General features: G+C 35.3%; 2 protein-coding genes and 2 pseudogenes across 2 annotated transcripts; 2 read left to right on the forward strand and 2 right to left on the reverse strand.

The window, feature by feature from the left end:
- Nucleotides 1-2873: 2873 nt before the first annotated feature.
- LOC120141994 (proliferating cell nuclear antigen-like) lies at nucleotides 2874-3673 on the reverse strand. The gene has a single exon (XM_039156761.1). The coding sequence runs from the start codon at nucleotides 3642-3644 to the stop codon at nucleotides 2946-2948; it is 699 nt and encodes a 232-aa protein (XP_039012692.1). The 5' UTR covers nucleotides 3645-3673; the 3' UTR covers nucleotides 2874-2945.
- A 445-nt stretch (nucleotides 3674-4118) lies between these two features.
- LOC120141985 lies at nucleotides 4119-6007 on the forward strand (annotated as a pseudogene).
- Nucleotides 6008-11334: 5327 nt separating this feature from the next.
- LOC120142004 lies at nucleotides 11335-12481 on the forward strand (annotated as a pseudogene).
- Nucleotides 12482-14237: 1756 nt separating this feature from the next.
- On the reverse strand, nucleotides 14238-16133 carry LOC120138911 (histone H3.2-like). The gene is made up of 3 exons (XM_039154297.1): nucleotides 15934-16133; nucleotides 14789-14879; nucleotides 14238-14276 (listed from the first exon to the last, which is right to left on the reverse strand). The coding sequence occupies exons 1-3, from the start codon at nucleotides 16131-16133 to the stop codon at nucleotides 14238-14240; spliced, it is 330 nt and encodes a 109-aa protein (XP_039010228.1).
- Between the last annotated feature and the right edge of the window lie 10961 nt (nucleotides 16134-27094).

A 27094-nucleotide genomic window follows, 5' to 3' on the forward strand; every position in this document is an offset into this window, starting at 1 on the left:
AACTAGAAATTTAAGCTAATAGGGTTAAAAATCATTTTTTAGGTGTTTAATATCACTAATTTTAGGTTAAAAATTAGATTAAAAATATTTTTTTCAACCATGATTGTAAATTAAATTTTAGGTGTTTAATATCACTAATAGGGTTAAATATCATTTTTTTCATTGGTAGGAACATTTCCAAAACATATAGTATCATATAATGATAAATAATTAAATTTTAACGGACTTGAATTTTAATATTTACTATCTTATAATCAACAAAAAAAGAAAATATTAAATATCAAAGTAGAAAAATAAACAAATATTAAGGAGAAAAGGTATTAAGCCAAAATAGTATAAAACAAACGTTATATGTTAAGATAACGCCCAAAATTCGTATTTTTCAATGTTTTTAAAATCGAATTGGACATTAAATCGATGAAGGTACTGGTTCATTGGTTTAATTGTGGTTAAATCGCGGTTGAATCGATTTATATAAAATACTTTTTTAAAATATTTTTACATAATATTCAAAGCAATAATAATATATATATATATATAACACTCTTTTAAGTTCACAATATTAAAAAGTATAAAAATATTACAAGTCATAACATATATAAGTTAAATATCATAATATCAAGTGAAACAAAATGATTTAAATCAACTATAACATAATATTTAAGGTCAATCCTAATGAAATTCATCAACAACTAAATAAAAAAGTACATAATTGATACAAGTATCAATCATCATTATATTTATTGAAATTGATTCTCTCAAATTCCAAAATCAAAAAATAAAATTGAGGTTGAAAAAATCATAACAAACGAAGTCGTTTAATTTAATTTTTTCTGAAAAAAACAGAATCTGTGAACCGCTTGAACCGTCGGTTCACACCGATTTTATCGGTTCCCAACCGATTCTTTAACGATTTATTGCAAAACTGATTTTAGAAACTAATCAGACCGGACAAAAAATCAGTTTCCAGTTAAATCGATCGAACACCGATCCAGTCTAGTTTTGATAACATTGGTATTTTCTATCTGGAAATTATAAACGGTAAAAAGAAAGAAATAAAATAAAATCCTTTCGGATTCTCAGACTTATCGTCCTCTCTTTTGCCACGTTATGGGGAACCGTCGCTGAAAAAAATGAAACAAAACAAAAGTCGAGTTCAATGCTTAACTCGTAACTTCCCCAACAACCAAAACGGACCCTTTCTCCCTCAAAATCCAACCCCCAATGGCCCCCCAAATTCCAGGGCAAATTCCATTCCTCAAGCTCTCCTAGCCCAATTCCATACGCTCTTCGTCTCCCATGCCTCGATTGTCCCTTTTATGCTTGTTTGTATTTGTTTTATGGTTGGGATTTGGCTCAAGCCTTCAAAGTCCCCTTTAGGGTCAATGATGTTCTCCCGGCGCTTCCCCGCCAGATTTCTTGGCCGGTGTTGAACAGTTTTCATTCCGCTGTTGACTTGTTGCCGGCCTTCGTCGGATCTGTGACCCCCAAACAATGGCTCGATTGACTGGAAAGGAGTTTGCTTCAAGGAAACGAGGCTCGTCTCGAGTACACCGGGAGTGATCGCGATGATTCGAGATTGGGCGGTGGAGTTCTTCATCTCACGGTTCGTTTATTTGGCCTATTGATGATCATTATGGCTGTTGTTATGATTGACGCTTTTTTTTTTTAGTTTAATTCCACTTAGTTGCAGATGCTTTAGAGTATCAATTGAATCGCTTTCCTTTTTTTTTCTCTTCCTATTTATGAGCTATGCAATTTATTTAAGGCTATTTATTATGTTTACTAGACGATGGTTACTGCTATTTTAATAAGCTTGAGCAACTTCAAGTGTTATTCATCTATGTTTAGTATACTATGGCTACTGTTGCCTAAGAAGTTTTATCAGCTTTAAGTTGTTTACCGTAACTTCAAATGCTTTGATATTCAAATCGCAGGAGTCTGGATTCGATGACGTTGGTTATTGTTTTACATACTACGGTTAATTCTGGAGTCTTGATTATCGTTTGAACTGTAAAAATTTTCTTTTACAGACATCTGATGCGCACAGTTGGACTTTTATGGATCTTTATGTCTTTGCAAAACCTTATAGGGTTACTTGGAATTACTACTTTTCTGCTCGAGAGCACACATTGAAATTCAATTTTTAGGAAGAACCTGCTGAGTTGGAATACGGATGTTTCTCAGTTTGTCTTTGAATATCATGAAAACATGTTTAATGCTTGGAATTGACATTCTGATTCTTTCTTCTTCTTTTTTTCTTTTTGCGGGTAAAGCAACATGGAATCTCTGTATTTCTAATGCCATCTGGAATGCTTGGCACGTTGCTTTCTTTAGTTGATGTATTGCCCCTGTTTTCAAATACTAACTGTTGAGTATTGCAGAAAACAAAGCTTGAATCAAACAGAATATCAGAAGTATTTTCATTAAGCTTGCATTATACATCACCTAAGCTAATTACTTATAGTAAATTCATAACAAACTTTAACAAACTAACAACTTCTAGAATAGTTTCCTAACAGACTTGACAGGTATGCAAGCTATATCCATCAGCTACAATCCTGCTCCCATGTATGACATTACACAAGCACTCTTCATTCACGTGAGCTTACATCATTCACTCAACATTCTCCCTACTTTCTCAACCGTCTTGATGAAAAGATGAACACTCGAATCGAAAGTGCGATACATCCTTCCGTTCAACTTGAATCGGAAGTGCTGATGCTTCCTTCCGTTCGACTTGAATCGGAAGTGCCGATGCTTCCCTCCGTTCGACTTGAATCGGGAGTGCCGACGCTTTCCTCCGTTCGACTTGAATCGGAAGTGTCGATGCTTCCTTCCGTTCGACTTGAATCGGAAGTGCGATGCATTCTTTCGTTCTTCTTATTCACCTTCTTTTATCTATTCTAAACTTATCTACTGCATGATTAGCTAATGGATTAGTCTCATCCATCCATTTCATCTTCAATCTTAGGTGCCAAGTAAAACCTGATATAACCCATCTCAGCAATCTTGTACTCAACCACAACAGGCAGTTCTAAAGACAGGCTGATTGACATTGTATTCGACAACAGGGTAGCCTTTGTAAATGAATTCATGTACCTCAATGCAAACGTCAACAATACCGGATTGTTTATCTCTATGATTGTCGCTTCTTCTGGTTTATCTACACTGGTGTTTTGCCTGAGAACAATATTTGTAGTCCCAATATCACCAGCTGTGGAAAACTTAACACCTTCTTTGGTTACAGAGATAACAACAGTATCACCAAGGCTAGCAAGATCTTTACAAACCCTTGCAAACTCAAATGAAGGCATCCTAACAATAGCTTGGTATTCAACATCTGGAATTCCAAGGTGCTCGCCATCAATATCAATTAGCTTCAACTCAAAAACCGCTATCTTATCTTGTTTTGGGTTCTCGAACATGAAAGTAACAGTCCCCATTGAGAGGTTCCTATCGCAGCGATAGTGCTCGAACCCTTCCGATATGAGCAACAGAGCCACCAACGCCACTTGGCTCGAACCCATCGCCTGTAATGAGAATCCAGTCGCCGAACAGTCGAAGTTCACATCCCCACTCTGCACTTTCTCTTTCCCTAATGCCTCGATCATCTTCTCCCCTAAATCATAAACAGTATCCATATCCGTCGTTTTAAGAGTCAATTTCCCAGTTTTTGATGCCGCCCCAGAAACTGTCGGACCGTCTATTTGGATTTCAAAAACTTCGCCTTCGATCACTTCGATTTCTTCCTTGACTCTTACGCCGATGGACTTTCGAAACGCTTGCATTAGAGCTTCTGTTTTCGACATTTCCAGAGAGAAGATTTCACTGCCATAGAGCACAGAGAAAGGGGTTTCAAGGCCAAGGAACTTTGTGATGCCCATGGCGATGGCAGTTTTGCCAGTTCCAGGTTGGCAGTTTAGGAGCGTGAAACCAAAATTCCCAGGACTTTGGCGAAAGATACCATGTTGAGTATTGCAGAAAACAAAGCTTGAATCAAACAGAATATCAGAAGTATTTTCATTAAGCTTGCATTATACATCACCTAAGCTAATTACTTATAGTAAATTCATAACAAACTTTAACAAACTAACAACTTCTAGAATAGTTTCCTAACAGACTTGACAGGTATGCAAGCTATATCCATCAGCTACAATCCTGCTCCCATGTATGACATTACACAAGCACTCTTCATTCACGTGAGCTTACATCATTCACTCAACACTAACTGGGGTCAGAATGCCAACCTCGCTTTTCTGAAAACACACATGGGTGCCTCATTTGAAAAAAAAGTCCAAAGCCATGGCGTGCAATGATAAATCCAGAAGATGTGCATACTGGTGACTTTTTGGCAGTGTCAAAGATCCGTGGCCATTGGGGTGGATTTGAGACATTAGAAAAATAGGTGATCGTAGCTTTGCTGGTCATACTGCAGTTTGCTTGAAGGATGACATGGGTAATCTATGGGTTGCTGAATCCAGACATGAAAATGAAAAGGTATCCTATAAATAACAAGCGGATTGCAGATTTTGAGCAGTATTTATTTATTTGTGTGGTGCTTCACTTCCTTTTCTCTTCATTAGTCTTATTTGACCCAAAAAAAAAGAATTTAAAGGTGTTAAAATGCTGTCAAGGATTTAATACCTCTTGGTTTTAACTCCTTATCTAGTTGTATGATGCATTAACTCATGATTCAATAACCCTTTAGCTATTATCAGGTTTTGACCACTCTGTATCAAGTTGATTTCAACATTTGCGGTGCTCTGTCCCCTCCTATTGGTTGGGATTTCTTCCTTATGCTGATTACTTGCATGAATTTTGCAGGGTGAAGAAATTATAGTGGTTATTCCATGGGATGAATGGTGGCAGCTGTCACTGAAGGACAGTTCTAATTCGCAGATAGCGTTGCTTCCTTTACAGCTAGATATACGTGCAGAGTTCAACTCCACTGTAGCATGGGAGTATGCTCGGAGCATGTCAGGCAAGCCATATGGTTTCCACAACATGATATTTAGTTGGATAGACACTGTAGCTGACAACTATCCACAACCTCTTGATGCCCACTTGGTAGGCATCTTCTCTTATCATTCTTTGCATCCTGAGCATTCTCTGCTGCAGATAGTTCTATTGAGCTTGTTTTGCAAGTCCTAACTAGGTTTTTTATTGCAGGTCATTTCTGTCGTGTCTATTTGGACTAGAGTGCAGCCAGCATATGCTGCAAATATGTGGAATGAAGCGTTAAATAAGCGCTTAGGGACTGAGGTATTCTGCTTATTCCTCTTTTACTTATATAAATATATCACCCCTACTTTGTGAGAAATAATTATTCCTCTCTACCCGTTTTCTCATCTCTCCAACAAATGACTTTGGACTAGAATATGGAAAGATATAAGTTCATTAGATAATTTGTCTCGGTGGTGTTGTAGGATTTGGATCTGTACGGAATATTAGAGGAGACTGAAAGGTGTGGCATAACCTTTGATCAATTGCTCACCATCCCGGAACAAGATGAATGGGTATACAGTGATGGAAAGTCAACAACATGTGTTGCCTTTATCCTTGAGATGTATCTGGAGGCCGGGGTCTTTGGTTCCATTGCTAACTCATTCAAGTCACTGAATTCACTATAAGTATCAACATTACTGTCATTTTTCAATTTCAATATTCTTTTGACTTGGTCTTATAGGATGTATTGAGTTTTCATTTACAGATCTGGGACGCATACATGCTTAAGATATTCGAGAACAAGCAAACACGCCTTCCTAGTTGGTGTAACAACGGGGATGGCCGTCTTCCGTTCTGTCAGATTCTGGGTGAGTATTGGATGAAATTGCCATTTTACAACACCTTAGAACCATATGCCAAGATGTTAAAAGTTTGATAGCAATCTGTTTGTCGTCTATCATGTCTGTATTAAATGCAAAGACGCCTCTCTTGAAAACTCCTACAACTGCACCTGCACTATATATATGCTTCCACACAATATCTGTAAATACTATGTGCTGCCCTACTCAAATCAGTATCATCTGTGCACTCATTCATGATTAGAGGCATCTATGGATCAGACCGGTTGGGCTGGTTACATAACAGCTCGGTTCCTAAAACTTTAATGCCCGAGCCCAAATCCGAATGGTGTCCAACTCGGCCTACCTGGCACGTTGTACCATTTAAAATATTATCTCAATAATTCATATATCTTTATGAATTAAATTAAATTTTATTATTTAATTATAATTTGGGTTGGGCCGGATCGGTTTAACCTTTTATCTTAGGTTCAGATCAAGCAGGCTGGGTTTGGTCGAGCGGATAGCTCGTCTTCTATAACAGGTCTACAAACATAGGAGCTGCTGCTTTTGGAGTTATTTGCAAGTGAGGTAACAAGTGCAGGGGAAAGTGGAATTATAACGTTAGGTTTAGTTTCAAAGCCTGAATTTCTTCAAGCTCATATAGCTTGAAATTTAATTGATTATATAGGGATAATAAACGTTAGATAATATCGTTTAGTGGTTCCTTAGCATTAAGTAGACACAAACTATCATTTGACAATCTCGGAAAAATATACAATAGAATATTAGTTGGGTAAATTATCTAAAGTGCCGCTTTAGGGTTTAGCGTTAGAGCACTAATGATTTGGTCACTTGAACCTTAATAGAGGAGGTTGATTGTGTACGTTACACCCATTCCAGTTGCAATTTATTTTTCATGCTTCGATCACTTAATAACGTTTTGGTCGATAAAAAAAAAATCTGAAATGATTTGCACTTTTCATCTCTTCTTAATGTTTAAATAATTATGGCTAAAAATGATAGAATATGTAGGTAATTAAGTCCAAATATGTAATTATATAAAATTTCTTAATTAACATATCAACTTTTTTTTTTTATTTTAGGGTAAATATAAAATAGTATCTGTTTAAAGACTTAACTATTTGACAACAGAGACACGTGTATTCTACACAAATTTTCAGTAGTTTAAATAAATCATTTTAATACTTTACTGACCTAATTGACAAAATTCATAGTTCAATGATCCAAACAGAACTTATCTTATAGTTTAGTGGTTATACAAGTAGTTTACTACGACATTGAAAATTTCAAAGAGTTCTAGAAATCCAAGGAAAAAATTGCAGTTCTTTTTTTCATATATGTATATAAGTAATGCATGTTATGGAAAGTTGTGATGGGAATGAAATAAATAAACAATTATCATGACATTTGAACCGCTAAATATTTAAAAGTTAATTTTTTATTAATTTAAAATGATTATAATTTTTTTATGAAATTTTTTTTTTGATAATATTTATATATATTGTAATTATTTGAATTTAAAATTTCTAAAAAATAATATTTCTTTTTAAATTCCAAAACCTAATTTGTCAATATCATAATATGTTTGATTTGGATTAAAATGATGAACAAGATAGATAAGTATAACATATATTTGGATTGCTTAGGGCCACGTCACCAATATAAATCCACTAAATGAAGATAAAAATATTATTAGATAAAATACCTGAATATACTAAGGATCACCTACATTTCTCTAACTTGTGTACATGGGAATTGTGTTTGACCAACTAACACAATACATGATGTCAATATCTTCTCTTTGATTTTCTTAATTATACTATTTTTTAATCATCTTAGCTCAATCAAAAAAAAATTATACCAATTTTTTTGCAAGAACTAACTTATCTCAGTGGTTAAAGAAATCGTTGTTGTTCCTAGAGGTCATGGGTTTGAGCACCAACGACTGTAGTAGGGTGATTAAGCGTTCATTGTCAAATGATTGAAAATATTTAGAACATATACTATTTTGTAATCATCTGCTTAATAAAATAACTATATCATTTTTTTAAAAAAACAAAGTGGTAAATTTCAACAACTTTTTTTTACCTTTTTATTAATTTGAAGTACAAGACAATATTTGTTCAAAGATAATTCTCAACCATTTAATATTAAACCTTCACACCCCTGACATCCTTGCTCGAACCTGAAACTTCAAGAAATAACAATAATTTCTTTACCACCGAGATCGTTTGGTTCGTGCTCAACAACCTTTTTCTTTTGTGGGGGAATCAAAACATAAGAAAGTATATTATGGTTATAATATTTAAGATACATACATTCAATCGTACTTAATTTTATATTATTTTTTAAAATGAGATACAATTAAATTAATTTAAGTATAATATTAAAAAACATATAGCTAATTTAAAATTTATATGTAAAAAATTAATAAAATTCAGTAAAACAAAACCCTAAAAATCCTCAAAAACATATTTGATTGGACCGTATCATCAATTCTTCGTAACCTTCTCAGAAAAACCTTATAATAAGAACAGAACGCACATAAAAATGAAAATGTTAATCAATAAACCAAATGATCAAACATGGACACGTACGTTCTTGTAGTACAAACTACAATCAAAACCCTAAAACAAGTACAATTATAACACAAACGAAGATCATGGAGCGAATCCAACACATACAAAAAGGAAGAAAAAAAAGAGAAGACGAGATGTACATAACATGATTTGTACGAAAAACAATATATATCAACACGACGTAATTTTTTCGCAGTGACAAGCATCGATCGATCACGATGACGTTATTTCTTGGTAGTTTTGGTGTACTTTTGTTTGATCCAATTAAAACCCGCAGTGGCTCCTACTTTAGCTTTCTTCATCCCTGTTATTGCCACCGATTTCGTTTTTCCGACACCGTCTCCGACCTTCTTTGAAACCTTAGCCTTGGTGTTTTTAGGTTGAGTCGGGTAGGGATCTGGTCCGTCGTCCCATTGATCAGCCCATGTGGTTCCATACGACCCGATGGGTTCCATTTCTCGAGTTTTGTAGTTAACGGATAAAAGCAGGTAGTATAGGATAAGCAAGACAATTTATAGCCGAAAGCAAAATACTTGTGATTCTAATTGAAAACAATGCCTTTTATGGTGTTTTTGCTGCCAAATAAATATATTATATTGCATCCTTTTTTTGAATATTTGAATTGTGTTTACTTTGAATTGGAATTATTTTAGTTTCTGTTTTGATGAGAACAAATATTTTAGAACATTCTTTTGATTTCATATTGAATTAAAAGTCTAGATGTAAATAATATTCTAGAACAAGCAATTCAAAGGAAGGCAACCTACTGTGAAAGTAGTTAGCTAACCTTTTTCCCCCTTATAAACAATAAATAAATAAATAAATCAACAAACACATGTTTAATAAACACGAAAACGATATAAAAATACAATATAATAAACGAATTATTATATTTATATTCGAAAATAAAAAACAAAACATAAGATGTTAGCTAAATGCAAAGGTGTCGAGGGTTGACCGCATAGGTCGGAAGAAACCGGAGTTGTGCCCATTATGAGATTTTTCGTGTTTGTCCGGAAATTTGAGTTTCTTCTATTAATGTCCACCTAATTTCTTTTTTTTTTTGTACCTATGTCATTTAAAAGGTTTATGTTGTTAACGTATGTATGTTCATCATGAAAAATATTTCTGAAAAAAAATGAAATGTGATTGTGATTCAAATTCAAACCCCTAGTGTAGATCGACGGCCTTCGCTAACACATTGTTGATCTTTACCAACGGCTCTCTTCCCATTTTCTAGATTCCTTTTTGGATAAAATTATGTTTATTAAATTATTTTAAAATAATTTTTAAGGATGAACTATGCATTTGGTACTTAAATTAGCAGTTTTGGTCTATTTTAGTATTTAAACTTTCATTTTCTTTTCAAAACCATACATAACATTTAGTTTTCATTTCATTTTAGTATCTCGCCGTTAAAAACTTAACGCGCTTACTTCTTAATCTATCAGTTTTGGTCTCTTTTAGTACCTAAACTTTCAATCTTTTCAAAACTTAACGTTAAATTTTGAACGAGGATACTAAAATGAAGCAAAAACTAAAGTTTTTAACGGCGGTGCACTAAGATGAAACAAATATTAAATTTTAGGTATGATTTTGAAAAAGTTAAAAGTTTAGGTACTAAAACAAACCAAAACTAATAGTTTAGGTACTAAACGTATAATTTACCCCCTTTTATAAATATTAAAATTTTAAAAGTAATAAAATAAATGTTAATTTTTTATTTTTGTTATATTTTGATGTTATTGCCGTTAATTGGAATGACATAATATAGTATAATTAATAAAAATATGTCTCTGTTAGTATTTAAGTTATAACTAAAATTTTATTTTGGTGTTTTTTTTTAAATTTTATAAGTAATAATTCTAAAAAAAATCATAATTCTTGTATAAAATTCATAATTTACTTTTAAAATTATAAAAAAAGTATTTTTGAATTTTTTAAATCATAAAATTCTTTTTGATATGTAAATACAAAGTAGCGGTTAAATTTGAATATTTTGACCATCCTAACTTACAACACGAGTTTAGTTCATTTATATCTAATACAGAAATTATTAAGATTTTACATTAAAATATATTAAATTATAATTCATCTCTTTTTTTCACCTAACTTTTCTTCAAAATAACTAATCCTCGTTATAAAATAATTAATAAATCATTTTTCTGATAAATTAATACACACTTTAAACTAGTCTACTATCCAATGCACATGTTTAAATTATGTGTAATTAAACTCTCATCTTTTAGAATTTAATTACATTTAGGTCCACTATTAGTTTTACAATTACTTAAATTCAAGTTCCTTTCGATTTCAAGATTAGAAAAAGGGATCCTTCTGAAAAAGAAGAATAATTAAGAAGTAAGTAATTAAGGATGATTAATCGTGGTTTTAATAATTATTTGTCAAATTTATATAATTTTAATTGATATGACAATAGATATAGATATAAATCATTACAGATTATGTAAATTTTGCCGAATTCTAAAAAAAAAAACATATAATTGCTGCAAAACGTTGATTTCATAATCCTTGGTCATTAATCTTGAAATCCACAGGAACTAAATTGTTCTTTTTTAAGATGGGACCAATTCATACAAGTGTAAAATGGAGAGGGACTGTAAATTATGTAATTCGCTGCTGTTGCTTTCTTCCTCTGGGCGTCGAGAATGATGGTGAGCTTCCCAGGCACATAATTGCACAAGCAGACTTTTTGGCCATTCAAATTTGACCTATCCCATCCTCACCAACACCGTTGCCGATTCAAATTACTTCACAAAGCGAAGCAAGCGCTAGAAAACATCAGCACGCAGAACTCATTACAATATTCATCGCCTTCAAATAAAAAACTCCGGCTTGAAAGATTTTTTAGACTTTGGGTTTTTGTTTGTTTATCTACTATATCTCTCTCCCATTTAGGCTTTCTTTTTCAGAGGAGGAGAGCACAGGGATTAGAGAAGATGAAATGTCGAGTTTTGGTGATTGCGATTTGGGTTTTTTGGCTCTCTTTTGATTCAGTTTCAACCAGATTCTTTCCGATTAATATAACCGGTATTCCGCCGTGGATTCTCCACAACGCCACTAAAACCGCCGCATGGGACGCGTTCACCGGATTCGCAGGTTGCCGGCCGGGCGAAACACGGGATGGCTTGTCGAAGCTCAAGATGTACTTTAACTACTTCGGTTACTTGCCCAACTCACCGTCTAATTTCACCGAGGATTTCGACGACGAGCTAGAGAAGGCGTTGAGGACGTATCAGCAGAATTTCAACCTTAACGTCACCGGTGAACTCGACGATCAGACTCTTCGACAGATCCTACGGCCGAGGTTCGGAAACGCCGATATTATCAACGGTACGACTTCCATGAACTCGGGTAAATCGTCGGCCTTCCACACTACCGAACACTTTCACACGACGACGCATTACTCTTTCTTCCCGGAACGCCGCGTTGGCCTTCGACCCGGCGGGAATTAACTTACGGCTTCTTGCCGGGGAACGAGTTCACCGATCAAGTCAAAGCCATCTTCACGAGCGCCTTCCAGAAATGGTCAGCCGTTATTCCGATGACGTTCACGCAAACGGATTCTTACTTCCTGGCGGACATCAAAATCGGGTTTTACAGCGGAGACCACGGAGACGGCGAGCCATTTGACGGGATTCTAGGGACGTTGGCCTACGCCTTTTCTCCAACAAGCGGGATGCTCCATTTTGACGGGGAAGAGACTGGGTTGTTACCGGCGACGTCAGGAGGGCGTCGCTGCCGACGGCGGTGGACTTGGAGTCGGTGGCGGTTCATGAGATCGGGCATTTGTTGGGATTGGGGCATTCGTCGGTGGAAGATGCGATTATGTACCCGTCGATCTCTTCGAGAATGAGGAAAGTGGAACTGGCGAACGATGATATCCAAGGGATTCAATTTTTGTACGGCAATAACCCCGAGTTCAACGGTACTACGAATTCCAATAGTCGGGAGAGAGACACTAGCGGCGGCGTTCACCGTCATTTGGGTTCACGGTGGGGCCTTGGTGTAGTACTGTTGGCAGTTGGGATAAGCTCTTTATTTTTGTAGAGTAATATAATTTACACAATATACTCGGGGTTTTTTTTCAATTAAATAATTACAATTGACATTATTCTTCTCACTGTGTTGTGTACTTGGTAAAAATTAATTATTTACCTTTATATTTCTCTTAATTCTTAAGTCTTATGATTTTATCTCACCCCTAATTCTTGGTTTGATCTCTGATAAAAAGAAATTGTCTTGTTGTCTCTCTCTGCCAAAATTTACCCGTTAATACATCTTTATTCGAATTAATGAAAACCACTTTACTAAAGAAACATCTTTTATGTAATATATCTTATTTTTATGTAACATAATTAATTAAGAAAAAATATCTATAATTTATAAAATGCCTCTTTCTTTGATTTTATAATTTCTAATCTTCAGTTTATATAAATAATCTACGATTTTTATTTTAAAGCTTTGGTCATAATATTTGTAGTTTCTATGAGGTTGTAACATAATTTTTATTTTTATATATTATTAAAATATATTATTTAATTATTAAAAATATAAAAATATTATAAAATATATTAATTTAACAATTTAAATATAATAAATAATTATAAATATATTATTATAATTATTTTAAAATATTAATATATTCATGTCGAGTCGGGTAAGGGTTCGATTTTTAGTCTAAAAATCGAAACAAGTTCAGGGCGGGAAAAACATAAATTTCTCGGGACGGACGAGAATCGGGTTTTACATATATATTTTTGGGTCGAGGTTTGGGCGGCCAAAAACCCGCCCCGCCCTGCCCCGTGCCCATCTATAATGCTATTGCTTGCGCCTAGGGCTGTAAATGAGACGAGACAGATCGCGAGCTACTTGAGATCGACTCGATTAAGGCTTGATAAATACTCGAATCGAATGGACACGACTCGAGTTCTTAACGAGCCGAAACGAGTTACTCGATATTCGACTCAAAAAGCTCGTGAGCAGCTCGAAAAAATATTATATTATAATTTTAGATTTTTTAAAATTACATTATTAAAAAATATATTTAAAATACATTATTGATAATTATAAAATTTTAAAAATATATTAAAAATTCTATAAAATTTTAAAACTATAATGAAATAAAAATATGATTCAATTTAAATATTAATAATTTTAAAAAAATATATCAAAATAGAATGTAACCGATTTTATAAAGAATTAAGAAAGAAAAAACTCATTTAGACTTATATTAATATCTTAATTAACAAAATTAATGACATCAAATCATATTTGAGAGAAAATGATCATCCCTAGTCCCTACTACTAACATGTACCATATAAAATAAAACAAGACAAATCGATTATAGAAAAAAGATTATTAAAATTAAAAAAAAAACAATTTAACAAAACCCTTATTAAAAATATATTTCTAATGATAATATTTTTAATAACTAATTATTTAAATTGTTGTATTATTTTGAGGTTTCAGGTTCAAATATCATAAATATCAAGAGTTTGAGCATTTAATATCAAAATATTATATTGTACTTACCTCATAAATCGATACTAAGTCGATTAATTAATGCCTTTGCAATGAGCCCTAAACCTTAAACCCTAAACCCTAAACCTAAACCTTAAACCCTAAACCCTAAATACTAAACCTAAACCCTTAATCTAATTATATGATAGGGGTTAAGTTATGCACATGAAGATAACATACAAATTATGCAAAATGATGTTATGTGACTCATAAATATATCATTCATATACTTATACATAAACATATCAACATGCAAAATAAATATACACAACTTGCTGATTGAGACATGATTTTTATCATATCTTAATGATGACTATCAACACCGTCATTTTCTTTCAAGCACTGATTCACCAACATGAAGACATGAACTCATGAAGAAAAAGATCAAACTCTTTTAACTTGAGGCTATCTAAAAAAGAAGCTTGAATCCAGATTTTTTTTGTTCTTTGTTCATTTAGCAACAAAGAAGATTGATCTTTGATTTTTTTTTTCTGAGGCATAACCTGAAAGAGGAAGAAGAAAAACATATTTTCATATACAGTCTGACGTGTTTGTGTTTATTTCCTTATGGAATCTGTACAAAAGGAAAACATATGAAGTTCATACAACGTTTTCCTCCCTTTTTTTCATGTAAATTGTGAATCAAATCACCCTTTTCCTGTAATTATATGAGCAACTCAACAGTCAAAATATTACCGGAAACAAGTGTATTGAAAGATTGTCTAACCGTTTAATTAAACAATCACTAACATAACCAATCTACATTCAAAATTATTTGTTCGATGTTCATCGGTACAACAGAGAATCGAGTTCAGAAAAATTATTGACTAAATAATGGTTTCGCGAACTCATACGTTCTCCTTTGAGCTAAAGACCTCAAGATCTGGTTTTTTCTCTTCACCAACGACTGTAGAATTCTCCACAGATTGCTCTGTTCTTTCCAGACTGCAAAATAGTTGCAAAAGAAATAAAATCTTATGGGATTGCAAAAGAAATAAAATCTTAAGGGATTGCAAAAGAACATAGTTCATTATAAGAATAGGAAGTTCACTAACAAGAACCATCAAGTAATAACCTGTCCCTAGAAAACTACATGATGTCAGTTTGAAATAACGTAGTGATTTTACCTTAAACACGAAACTCCTAAGAAAACAAAGTTGTCTTACACTAAGATTTCCTACTGTCTTTTATTTTGACAGGACACAAGAAAGAAGGTACATCATTTTTCTGTTTTAGTTCCATTGGTATTATACATTGCTTTAGTAGAACAAATGTATTTTAGTGTTACTGTTTATTTCATTCTCGCTATGTGATTAATCTGTGTTTGAAATAAAGACTTCACCAACAACAAGCAATCCGACAGTGCTACGAACTTCTGCTAGCAACTTGAACACTTCTGGTATAACTAGCAACCCTACTTATTCAGATAAAGTTCCATAAAGACAATGAGTGTACCATGAATGGCAGTCAAAAAGGTATAATACTGAAGTTACTCAAACTCAATAATCATTATTATTGATCTACAGATGAAATTTCAGTAATGATTCCAAGGAAACCAAGCTTGTAGAGGTACCTTCAGTTATGATTCAAAGAAATGCCAAATATCACTCAAATGCAGAACATGGGATGTTTAAGAAACAATCAAATTAAATTTATCATTTCCTAGCTCAATCATCTCTCAAATTTGAATCTCAATCAATACACCATAAAAAGCCATCTGAATGTTCTAATTGCTCACCTAGTTAAACAACAGTAAAGAATTTCCTCACTTTTCATTTCCCCCTAAAGGTTCCTCAGTGAAAACACCAAAGCTTCCATTTTTAGAACAACCCAATAACAAAGGAACCATTTTTGAACAGAGGAACAAAAGGATTCAAATTCTTGTTCATTTTACATATTGAGCAAAAACCCAGGTGAGGAAATCGACAAACCTGTTGAAAACTCTTGACAATATTCCTAATAGTCTTGCCAACTTCAGGCAACTTTTTAGGTTCAACACAAGAGCAGCCACTCCAGCAATAACGACAACTTCTGGCAACCCAAGACCAAACAAAGCATTGCAAGTAAGGCCCTTTCTAGCAGGCTCGGCTGTTGTCCTCCGTCCTGGTCGACCGACTTCCTAGCGGCCTTCGTGGCTAGCTGCTTGTGTGGAACTTTGCCGCCGGTTGATTTCCTGGCAGTTTGCTTGGTACGAGCCATCGGTATGATAATTTGATGAGAGAAAAGTGGCGTTTGGATTACAAGAAAGCGATAGTAATTTGAAGGGAAGTATTGATATCTCACAAGTGCTCCGCAAAATATCCTATAAATTAAAGTCTAAACTCATTGGTTTAATTTACGGAGTCACGGTGAGCATTCGAGCTTAAAATCGAATTTTAATCGAGTTCGAGTCTCAAGCTTTAGTCGAGCTTTCGAATTAATTTTGAGTTCGATTTTTTTTGAGTTCAAGTCGAGTTTTAATATTATCTTTCGAATTTAAGTCGAACTTAAAAATTTTAAGTTCGCGAATTTTTAAGTCGATTCGAACTTATATTTTTAGTTTTCGAGTTCGAGTTGAGCTCGACAATACTCGTGCTCGGCTCGTTTACACCCCCCTACTTGCGCCCATGCGAGCACCCCACCGCCTTTGATGCCACCTGCAGCAGCACAAAAAATATCGAATGCTATAGATATTAATCCAACTTTATACCGGGCTCGTCTTCATTGAACTAAGTTCCGGTGTGGCCTCCCTCCTCTCCTTTTATTTTATGGATTTTAATATTTTCTTTTGGAATGTGCAAGGCTGCGGAAATCAAAAGTCTGTTACAGCTGTCCGTCAGTATTACGTGACTGTCACTGTAACAACCGATTTTTAAAATAATATTTAATTAAAATTAGAGGGTTTAATTGTGAAAATTTAGCAAAAATTGAGACTGAATTGAAAGATTTTAAAATTTGGAGCTTGTTTTTAAGTTAAAGAAAATTCAGCCACCCTGAATTTAACCTTGGAGTGTCGGCAGACAATTGTTATATGCGTGATTTCTGTTTTGAAAAACAGAAATCAATTTCACAAATTCTTCCTCACGCACACAACTTCCAAACTCGATTCCGACGTTGTCCGAATTCCGATTGTTGTTTTGAAACTACCGTTGTGTTCATCATCGAGCGAGGAACAAACCCTTCAAATTAATTGAAGCGAAACGCGGCCAAACGTCGGGAATTTCCAGTCAAAGTAGCGACGTTTTTGTTAGCTCTATCGCCGAGAGAATCTTAAATTCACCGCTGATCGTTGCTCCGTTTACGACACCTCCCGCACCATCGTGTTCCTTGTGCCGTTCCGAGTCCACCGGTGTTCCCCTTTTTCTCCGGCGGCAGCGGCGCGTGGGGAGGTAAACCGGTCAAACTTCCCGATTTGATGAATTCGAGCTCTCCGACGTTCAAAAATTTGAACCGAGCTTTGTAAGTATCTCGAAAACGCTCAAAATAATTTTTAGAAAATTTTCCGTAATTTTTAGAGCCCCGGAGGACACCTCACGCGCCACACGTGCCGCCGTCGGGCGAGTGAGTGACCGGTTCAACCGGTTTTCTTAAGGGTTTGACCGGTCACGACCCGACCCGTTGACCCGACCCTACCCGTTGACCCGACCCGTTGCCCGGTGCTATTCTAGTAAATAATTCGGTTTTAGTGCTATTCTGATAAATAATTCGGTTTTGGTGCTATTCTGGTAAATAATTCGGTTTTGGTGCTATTTTGGTAAATAATTCGGTTTTGGTGCTATTATGGTAATTATTTTTAAAAGGGTGCTATTTGTGTAAAATGTTCAATAGTTTGTTGACCTCCTTTGACCAGAACTTTGACCGGATTTGACCGGCTATTAAACGATCGTTAATATTTTCCGAGTATACCTATCCTGATAGTTTTCGACGTGCCGAATCCGTTTCCGTGGTCCGTTTTGTCAAATTAGAATTCGAAGGTCTCCAAATCTACGGTCAAAGTGGTTGACTTTGACTTTGACCAAGAATTTGAATTTTCGGAAAGTCATACTTTATGTTTTTTCGACGCCCTGATTCCGATTCCGCAATCCGTTTGGCCAAATTCAGACTCGAAATACCTCAAATTGATAGTCAAACCCGAAAAATGCTTATATACTTAAGAAGTTTAGCTTTGAACAATTAAATAGGATTTGTGACTGATAAATATTATTGTTTGAAGGTACAAGAGACTCTCCGGATCGTTCGACAGCTCGGCCCATCTCTTCTAGATCAGTTAAACCACGTGTGCCAGTATTCACCCGTTCGAAAACTGTAGCAGAGCGTGGTGAAACCAGCAATCAGTAGATTTGCTATTTGAATCTATTGTCGAGGTGTGTTCCCTACTTATTACTGAACTGTTTTATTGGTTTTAATATGTAGTACACCGAATTCATTGGTTATTGTTTTATTGATGCACCAATTTAATGTGACAATTTATGGAATATGGCTGCTATCTAATTTTTGTTTTGAAATGGTATATGATTACCATGTTTTTTGATTTATGGAATTTATGTCACGGTGCAATTGAATTTTGGAATTGAATTACGATGGAATAGCTCTGATCAAGCTAACTGGGCCTAATGTGACTCTTGAGGGCCCCAAGATGTTTCATTAGGCCGGCTTTCCTTTGCTGTGTGCTTAGGGTAAGCTATATGGACTTATTGACTTGGGCTTAAGGATACAAGCTTCAGAGCCTATCCTTAAGTCGGCTTTCTTTTTGCTATGTGCATAAAGTAAGCTATATGGAAAAATAATTTTGGGAACTACTGATGGTGTACCAGAAAAGGGTTTAAACTATGATTTTCAAAAAGTTAAACTCTTTTACGAATTTGTGATATTACTGGACTATGATTTGTACCTATTGTGATTTTATGGAAATGTTGGGACACACTGAGCCTAGCTCACCTTTTGAAAATGTTTTCCCCCTTTCAGATACTGTTGGTTAGATACCTCGGTTCGAGCACTTGGAGGATCAACATATCTCTTGAAGTAAATCAGATTGTAATGTTTTTATCTGGCAAGTTGATTTTATTTTGGTGACATGGACCTTATTTTAAAATATCGGATTTTATAATGATGATTTTGCTAATACTGCTCGGTTTATTGTGATTTTGAATTTGAAGGCATGTTTTAAATTAAATTATTATTTATTGGTACTATATTTACGAGTTGGATTTTGATAGTATAATTTGTTTATAATTTCATGTTATTTATAATGTGATTTTATATTGATGGAATAACGGTTTCGAAAAATGTCTTTAATAATCATAATGTGATCCACTAGACTTAGTCGAAACGCATAGGCCGGGTCTAGGGGTTACAGTCACCCTGATATTTTTTGTTTAGTGGAACCTTATATCAGCGGCATCCATGCTGATTCTATCATTGCTGTTCTTGGTTTTCAGAATTCCCATCGAGTAGAGGATGCCTATTTGTCATGTGGCATCTGGCTTTGTTGGCGTGATCATCTTGATGTAGAAATTCTATCCAATCACTTTCAATACATCCACTATCCTGTCTCTAGAAGATTCGACAACAAAATGTTCCTTGTCACGATTGTTTACGCTAGCCCGAACACTTTAAAGCCGCACTCTCTCTGGTTTAATCTCCACTGTCTTGCTTTGACAATCTCCTCTCCTTGGATTATTTTTGGCAACTTTAATGCCACTATTTGTTCCTCAGAATGTCAGATTGGTGCAAACTCTTCAAGACCATTCAAGCTTTTTCAAGAGTTCATTTACAATTGTGGCTTACGTGATATAGGATTCCACGACCCCAAATTTACTTGGTCCAAGGGAAATTATAATGTCCGACTTGACAGATTCATATGCAATTTTCATTGGGATGAAGCCTATCCCGTGTCTATGGTTGAGCGCCTTACGCGCCTGCGATCGGACCATCTGCCACTTATCCTTCGGCTTGGGGGGCCTCCTATTCACTCCTCCAAGAAACTTTTCCGCTATTTCTCTGGTTGGCAATGACATCGATTTTCAGCGCATGGTTGAAGATAATTGGAAGTGAGTGTTAACCTCTCGGAAACTATCATGAATTTCACAAAAAAAGCAGACACCTGGAATGAATATGTTTTTGGTTACATTGGCAAGAAGAAGTGGTCCTTAAATGGCTCGCTTGTGTGAAATCCAGCGAGCCTTATATACCCCCACTCAAGTTTTCTAATTAATCTTGAGAATGAGTTGCTTGTCGAACTTGAAACCGTCCTTGATCAGGAAGAACTCCCCTGGCGTCAAAAATCAGGAGCCAGTTGGATCGTTATGGGAGATAGAAACACCAAATATTTCCACGGAAAAACTACTCTCTGAAAACAACGTAACAAAATTTCTTGCCTTAACTTAACGATGAAGAGTGTGTGAGCAATGATAGCACTCTCATGGTGAGGCAATTAGCTATTTTCGCATGCTTTACTAACTGGATAATCGCCCCCATGGTAACTTTAATCTTCGTGGTTGTTTTCTTCATGTGCCTTCTTCCACGATGTAGGCTCTTGACGATGTCCCTTCCGAAGAAGAAATTCATGCGGCGCTCACTGATATGGCTCCACTAAAATCTCTTGGTATCGATGGTCTCCATTATGAGTTTTTTCAAAAAAAAAATTGGAGTATTGCCGGTAACTCAGTTTGTGCGATTATTCAAAATATTTTTAAAGGTGGCTCTATCAAAGAAGACGTCAACCGTACCCTCCTCGTTCTAATCCTTAAATCTGATGCTCCATATTTTTTAGGGATTTTCGGTCCATTAGTCTATGCTCAGTGATTTATAAGATGCTCTCGAAAGTTATTGTTCGTCCTTTGAAGCCAATTATACCATTTCTTCTGAAGCCTAACCAAACAAGTTTTGTTGTCGGACAGAACATCACCGACAATATCATTATCAACATGTCGAAATGATTTTTCCTTAAGAGTGAAAAAGCGAGATTTTGAAAAACCACATTAATTTTTAATTTACCTCTTTCAATTGATTTTTAATTTAAAAAAAATGCGATATAAAAATCTCTCGTTTCGAAAAATTTGAAATTCTCTTTTCGTTAAAAACATATTGTACAAAGAGTCGCCACCAATCTTTGATTAGGGTGTGATTGGGCACCCAAAAATGTATTGTTATTTTAAATAAAATAAATAATAAAAAATTAATTTTAATTAAAATAACAAATTAAGGTCTGCATTACCAAAATCCAAGTTCGGGAGTCGATTATGTGCGAGGAAGGATTAGCTCTCCCACAACGCCCTAAAACGGTACCTAATCGATTAATTAATGTCTTTGCATTGAACTTTACAAATTCGAACTTAATTTAATTTTTGATCCCATAAAACAAAGATGTAAATTTAAAAACATTCAAAAACACTCAAATAAATTAAATTAAAATTACCAAGTCGTTTTAGAAAGATAAAGAATGTTCGATTATTTACAAATATCGAGATCAGATCTTAAAAGTTATAACAACATTTTCTCGATAAATTTAAATAAACAAACATTTCCTTTTCTTTCGTTCCCAAATTTTAAGTGACAAATCAATTTTTTAGTTTCACTTTTGGGATATACTTTTAATTTAAAATAGTCAAAATGACTCTCTAATCAGTTAAGACAAGCCACTCAAGATAATTTTAAATTAAAAGGGTATTACCCTTAGTCCGATTATGTATTTATAAGTCGAGTTATGCACATAAGGGTATCATACAAATCCGATGAATAAACGGCATAAAACCTAATCTATATGTTCATGTGAATGCACACATATACACAGTATTTCAGAACAAGTTTAGATGATAAAGTGAATTAACAGGTGCATTTGGTCTTAATAAATTAAATAGAACATCATACCCCATTTAATTGAAAAGAAATTAAGGACGATTAAACGCTGATAAATTAATACTTTTTTTATATAAAAAATGCATCCTGTATACGCATAGCGTTCATAAATGTATACCTCAATCTACTATAAATTAATAAAAACACATACACAATGATGGTAACAAAATCTGGTGACCATATTTAAAAGACAAACAATTCTAAAGATCCAACAACAAATTAATCCAATAAACATCACGACATGAATCACAAAACTCTCATATTCAGGGTACTGAAATCATAATAAAACCAAACATGCGGGGACTAAAATGTAAATTCGTCCTAGATCTAGGAGGATTAAAACCTAATTATACTTTAAAGCTATGATGGCTAAACACTAATTTACCCAAAAATCTTAATATAAAACCTAAACTAAACTAATCCTAAATTAAACAATCATTCAGCCGCACTCTTCTATTCCCCTTTCTCTGCCTCTCTTCCAAACCCACACAACAAACGGTGGCCGCCATGGCCACCACCGCTTACAGCTCCGATAAGGAAACACATAGGTACGAACTCACCTCTGCTTCTAAACCCAACTGAAACTCCATTCTAAATTAACAACATAACCCCCAAATCTAAACCAAATCTCTCGACTCCTCACTAGCAGAAATCCCTAACCAACGTGACCCTCTCTTTCGAAAAAACAAACCCCACCAACCCTATATTACAGTGACTAACTCAGAAATACGAAAGTCTTACCCTCGATGACTGGATTTGGGTTTCAAGCGATGTGGTGGTTCTCCTCTTCAACTCCGGAAGGTAAGGGTTACGTTATCTCGTTGAAAAACTTCTGTCTTGTTGTTGATGGCTATTTTTTTTGCTTGGATTTTTTGCTAAATGAATATATTTGAATGGGTATTTTCCGATTGGCCTTTTGACATCATGCATCTTCTCTTTTCACTGGAAGATCTGTCAAAACCATGTGTTTATGCATGAAACACGAACACGAATGCAATTAAATGTATTAGTGTAATGCATTTTCTTTTATGCAAATGATGTTCTCATGAATGCATAAATGTCGATTCCATCTTCATTTGACTTCAAAGTGGTGAACTTAGTCTTCTTATACTTGATCATTCCTTTCCAGGGTCTGCTTTATATACCCATGTAGCAACTCATAGTTTCCAACTTGTATCTTTGACGAGCCCTCTGATCTTCTTCTGTCTCCTTGTAGTCTTTGTTATCTATCTTTATTTCGGAGAAAGTGTTTTCTCTCTCAACTTCTTGCTATGGTCAGAAGCATGATTGTGTTGCCCCGTTTTTGGAGACTGTACATGACTGCGCCAAACTCCACAAAGATCAATGGGATAGTAGCATCTATTCTGCTTTAACTCATATCACAAGGAGGATTTATCCCAATTTTTCATGTCACCACGTCATTTCTCATTTTAACCTTGGAGTTGCATATGACAACCTTCATCTCGGATAATGGAAACAAAACATGATCGTAACATTGATTCATCATCATATTTACTGGTTCGTAAATCATTTGTCAACACATTCATCTTTTCTTGTGGCTTCTGCCCATATCTTTTGACCAGAGAAGCTCTTTGCATAACATCCAGAGTTTTTGTATGGGATTATAAGAATACCAAAACTCAATGAAGATTAAAGTGGGATATTTTGGCTCGCCAATATTGATACATGTGACATCACCAAAATAATGCAACTGATGATGGACAAAATGATCATATATGGTAAACTCCACTGTCACTGTTTCACCATTTTCATTCTTCATACATTTTTATCCCCTTGGAACTATTTTTCAATTCAATGATGGTTCCACAGGTCTTCATTGGCTTCCAAAGATGCCCCACAATAATACCTCTAGCTGGAACAAGCCTTCACTAATGCCGCAACATTATCTTATTCAGGTACAAGCCTTCAAAATGCCCCAACACCTCAAATTATAAGGCTCATTTTCAATGCCTTCTTGGTCTGAATCTTATCATCTCAACATGATGTGTGTTCAGTCGTTCCCCGACATTATCTCATACTGGTACGAGCCTTCAAAATGCCCCATCACCTCAATTTTTAAGGCTCATTCTTCATGACTCCTTGGTCCAAATCTTGTCATCTCAACATGATGTGGGTTTAGTCATGCCCTGATGTGGGTATTCATGGTTCCTTTCGTACCTAAATCTCTTAACTTTGAATGCTCAAATTATCATGCCGCTACACAACAGTGTTGTCAAATAGCTTGAGGGTTTTTCTTCACATTGTCATTGATACTTAAGAAATGATCAACCCTTCTAACGCAATGTCTTGCTTTTTGTTATGAGCTGGGATATGCGTGCTCATCTCTTCAAATAAAGTGATCATCTTATTATTGACTGGTCACACTCTTGCATTTTTACTATGCACTGAGATATACGCCTCTTTCCCATATGGTGATCATTTGCTTGACTGGTTATTGACAACGTCACAAAGGAGTGTTAAAAGCTCCATTACTCAGTCTTTCTGATCTCTCGGACTATTTATTTTCAACACTGTGGAATGCTTCATGTTCTGGCATCGCTTATTCTTTCTTCGATGGAGGCAAAAAGAGCCTCGTCAGCCTCAAGGACCTTTCACATTTGAGACTATCCTGTTTGAAAATATTCTCCCCTTTCTCTTATTTTAGGGATCAAAGAATGAAATAATTTTGTAAAACACTGCCCCTTAATTTAGGCTCAAAATTGAATCAAATCATAAACAAGAGTTCACAGAATATCAAAAGAATCAATAACTCTTTAATATTTTCAGGGTTATAGCTCTTTGACAAGTGTCAAAATTGAGGGGCTGGCTTCCTATTTTCTAATATTTCAACCACCGAAATATCATTTCCTTCTCGGTCATCGTGACTATTGCAACATGGCCTACTTTCTTAGCTTGGTATTTTAATCGGATGCGGACAAAATGACGCAACTAGCATAATCCATTACTAGACTTTCTAGAACACTTCCATTTCAGTTCTCTGAAATCTTCCATTTTTTCAAGTCTCGTAGACTCCTCTAACCAAGGCAGTGCAGAAATTTTGATCTAAAAATGAAATTTCTGAGTGTACGTGTGAAATTGACTATAACAGGTGTTCCTTATCTCCCTTAGTCCATTTTTACCGCAACTCCTTATTTATAAAATTGATTTAATTTGCCATTGTCTGGCTAGCTGAAATCAGCTTTATTGTAATTTGCCTTTATCGGGCTAGCTGAAGGATTTATCTCATCACAAGGTCTTTGACTTGACAATCATAGTGGAGCATACACCGAATTGCCAAGTATCCAATCATGGTCATGGTTTGAATATAATCTATTCATAAAGCCAGGGCTTTCAAGTTTCCTCTATAACCAATTGCTTTAGCGGAATAGCTCAGCTTTATTGTATATATATAATCATTTTTATCAGGCTAGCTGAATTCTATCCATAAAGCCGGGGCTTTTAACCAATTGCTCTAGAGGGACAGCTCAAGCTTTATTGTATACATATAATATTATAATCTAAGTATACGGATCCAATTTCTTAAGCTTGTCAAGAAGAACCTGTCATAGTCTAGGTGTTGTTGAAAGTTAGAAAATCTCATCGTTAGAGTTTAATTTCCAAGCAACTGACCTAAACTAGATTCATCTACTCGACTATTTCATCCGTAAAGATCATAATCATCATTGAATGTCATCAACAAAAGTGTAATCTAGTCGGTTTTGTAACATCATACACAAGAGATGCCCCATGTTGTCCGCTCCTGTACATACCTGAATACCAAGCCTCTTGTTCAATCCCTTATGAAAGGAGAAGGCTATATCGGTCCCTGTAAGAAAAGGGTATGGTGTTCGAGTGCATCTTCTAGGGTTAAGGTCATGGTCCTTGTTTTATTAGGTTTCAACCTTGTCATTTTGTCAAAGATTTATAACTCTAATCATTAAAGAGCTTTTAATTCAGTTGATATTCAAAGAATTTCAAGTCGTAAATTCGATTCAATGCTCACCATCCATAAAGTAGCATGAATTCAATTAAAATATCCTTACAAACAGAAAGATGAGAAAGTAAAAAAATAACATGTTTAAACAAGATGCCACAAATGGAAAATGCGATTGTGGTGGAGCAAAACCTTCACTTGTTCAACCAAAAGGCCCTACTTTCCCTAGAATGGGGGTGCCCTGTTGGATTAGGGTTTTTACCCTCACTTACTCCCCATTTATCGATCATTTCTCTTGTCAGGACTCCCTTGTCAACAAGCCTTTCTATCTCTTCCATCAATGGTATGCACTTGTCACTGTGATGGCCCAATGCCCCTAGATGAAAATCACAAGAACTATTCGGGTCATAGCCATAAGCGGATGGGCTAGTCTTCATTCTTAATGGCCTTGGAGTGAGGTACCGATTCTTGATTAAAGGGGATAACAAGTCGGAAATAGGCACTTGAAAAACCTTGAGGGTCGTATTTTCCCAAGACATCTTCTGCGGCCAGTCTCGAACTACCTCTCATTTGACTTTCTTTTTGTCACTTCCCACTTCTATCTTCTTTGTTAGCGTCAGAGAGGTCTCAAGAGTTGATTCTTTTATCTTTGCTTCACATATCTCGCTTTCCTTGATTTTATTTTTCTCCTTTTCAACACTATCTTCGGCATGTACTTCACTTGTTTCAACCCCATCAACTTCATTCTGGCGATTGACTTTCAATTGCTGAGCATCCACATCTACAACTCCATGAGCCAAAAGATCTCGAACTTGTCGTTTGAAGTTGCTACAATTCTCGATGGAGTGTCATCAGGCTCCATCATGATATTCACAAGTAACATCCTCATTATACCAACTCAGATAAGGGGGCAGCAAAGGCTTGGCCAGACGTGGGATAATTAGTTGGGCTTGGAGCAACTTTGGATATATCTGGCTATATGAAAGCTCTTTTGATCCCACTTTCTCCTTGCCGTTATTATGATCATATTGAAGACCTTGTGACTGACCACTGGAACGTTCGCTTTGAAGGCTTAACGTTTGACCAACATCTTGGGAGAGACATTGATTTGCAGATCTCCCTTCATCGACAAGTTTTAAGCTTCCGGGGAGCTTAGGTTTTCCATTTTCAAAGCATAACAACCCTTTTGTGATGAAGTTTTGAACTTTAAATCTCAGGATCGTACAATCTTCTGTAGAGTGGCTAAACTCTTGAGAATGATAACCGCATGATCTTTTGACGCCTTGCTAGTCTAGACGCAAATAAGTGTTGTACCTCGGAGGAAAAGGCTTTAAGAGCCCACTTTCAAAGAGAAAGGGTAACAAGTCTGAATATGAGATCGGAATCGGAA

Source organism: Hibiscus syriacus, unplaced genomic scaffold (assembly GCF_006381635.1).
Source record: "Hibiscus syriacus cultivar Baekdansim isolate YM2019G1 unplaced genomic scaffold, ASM638163v2 tig00002237_pilon, whole genome shotgun sequence".
Classification (NCBI taxonomy): domain Eukaryota; kingdom Viridiplantae; phylum Streptophyta; class Magnoliopsida; order Malvales; family Malvaceae; genus Hibiscus; species Hibiscus syriacus.

Bases quoted from the DNA above. Each gene is read 5' to 3' on its own strand.
- LOC120138911 (XM_039154297.1), bottom strand. From the start codon at position 16,133: ATGGCTCGTACCAAGCAAACTGCCAGGAAATCAACCGGCGGCAAAGTT. The intron at 14,880-15,933 runs GTGTTGAACCTA...ACTATTTTGCAG, and splicing joins TTGCTGGAGTGGCTGCTCTT to TCTGGAAAGAACAGAGCAAT. The intron at 14,277-14,788 runs GTATGAGTTCGC...TTGGTGAATCAG, and splicing joins TCTTTAGCTCAAAGGAGAAC to TGCTTGAAAGAAAATGACGG.
- LOC120141994 (XM_039156761.1), bottom strand. From the start codon at position 3,644: ATGGATACTGTTTATGATTTAGGGGAGAAGATGATCGAGGCATTAGGG.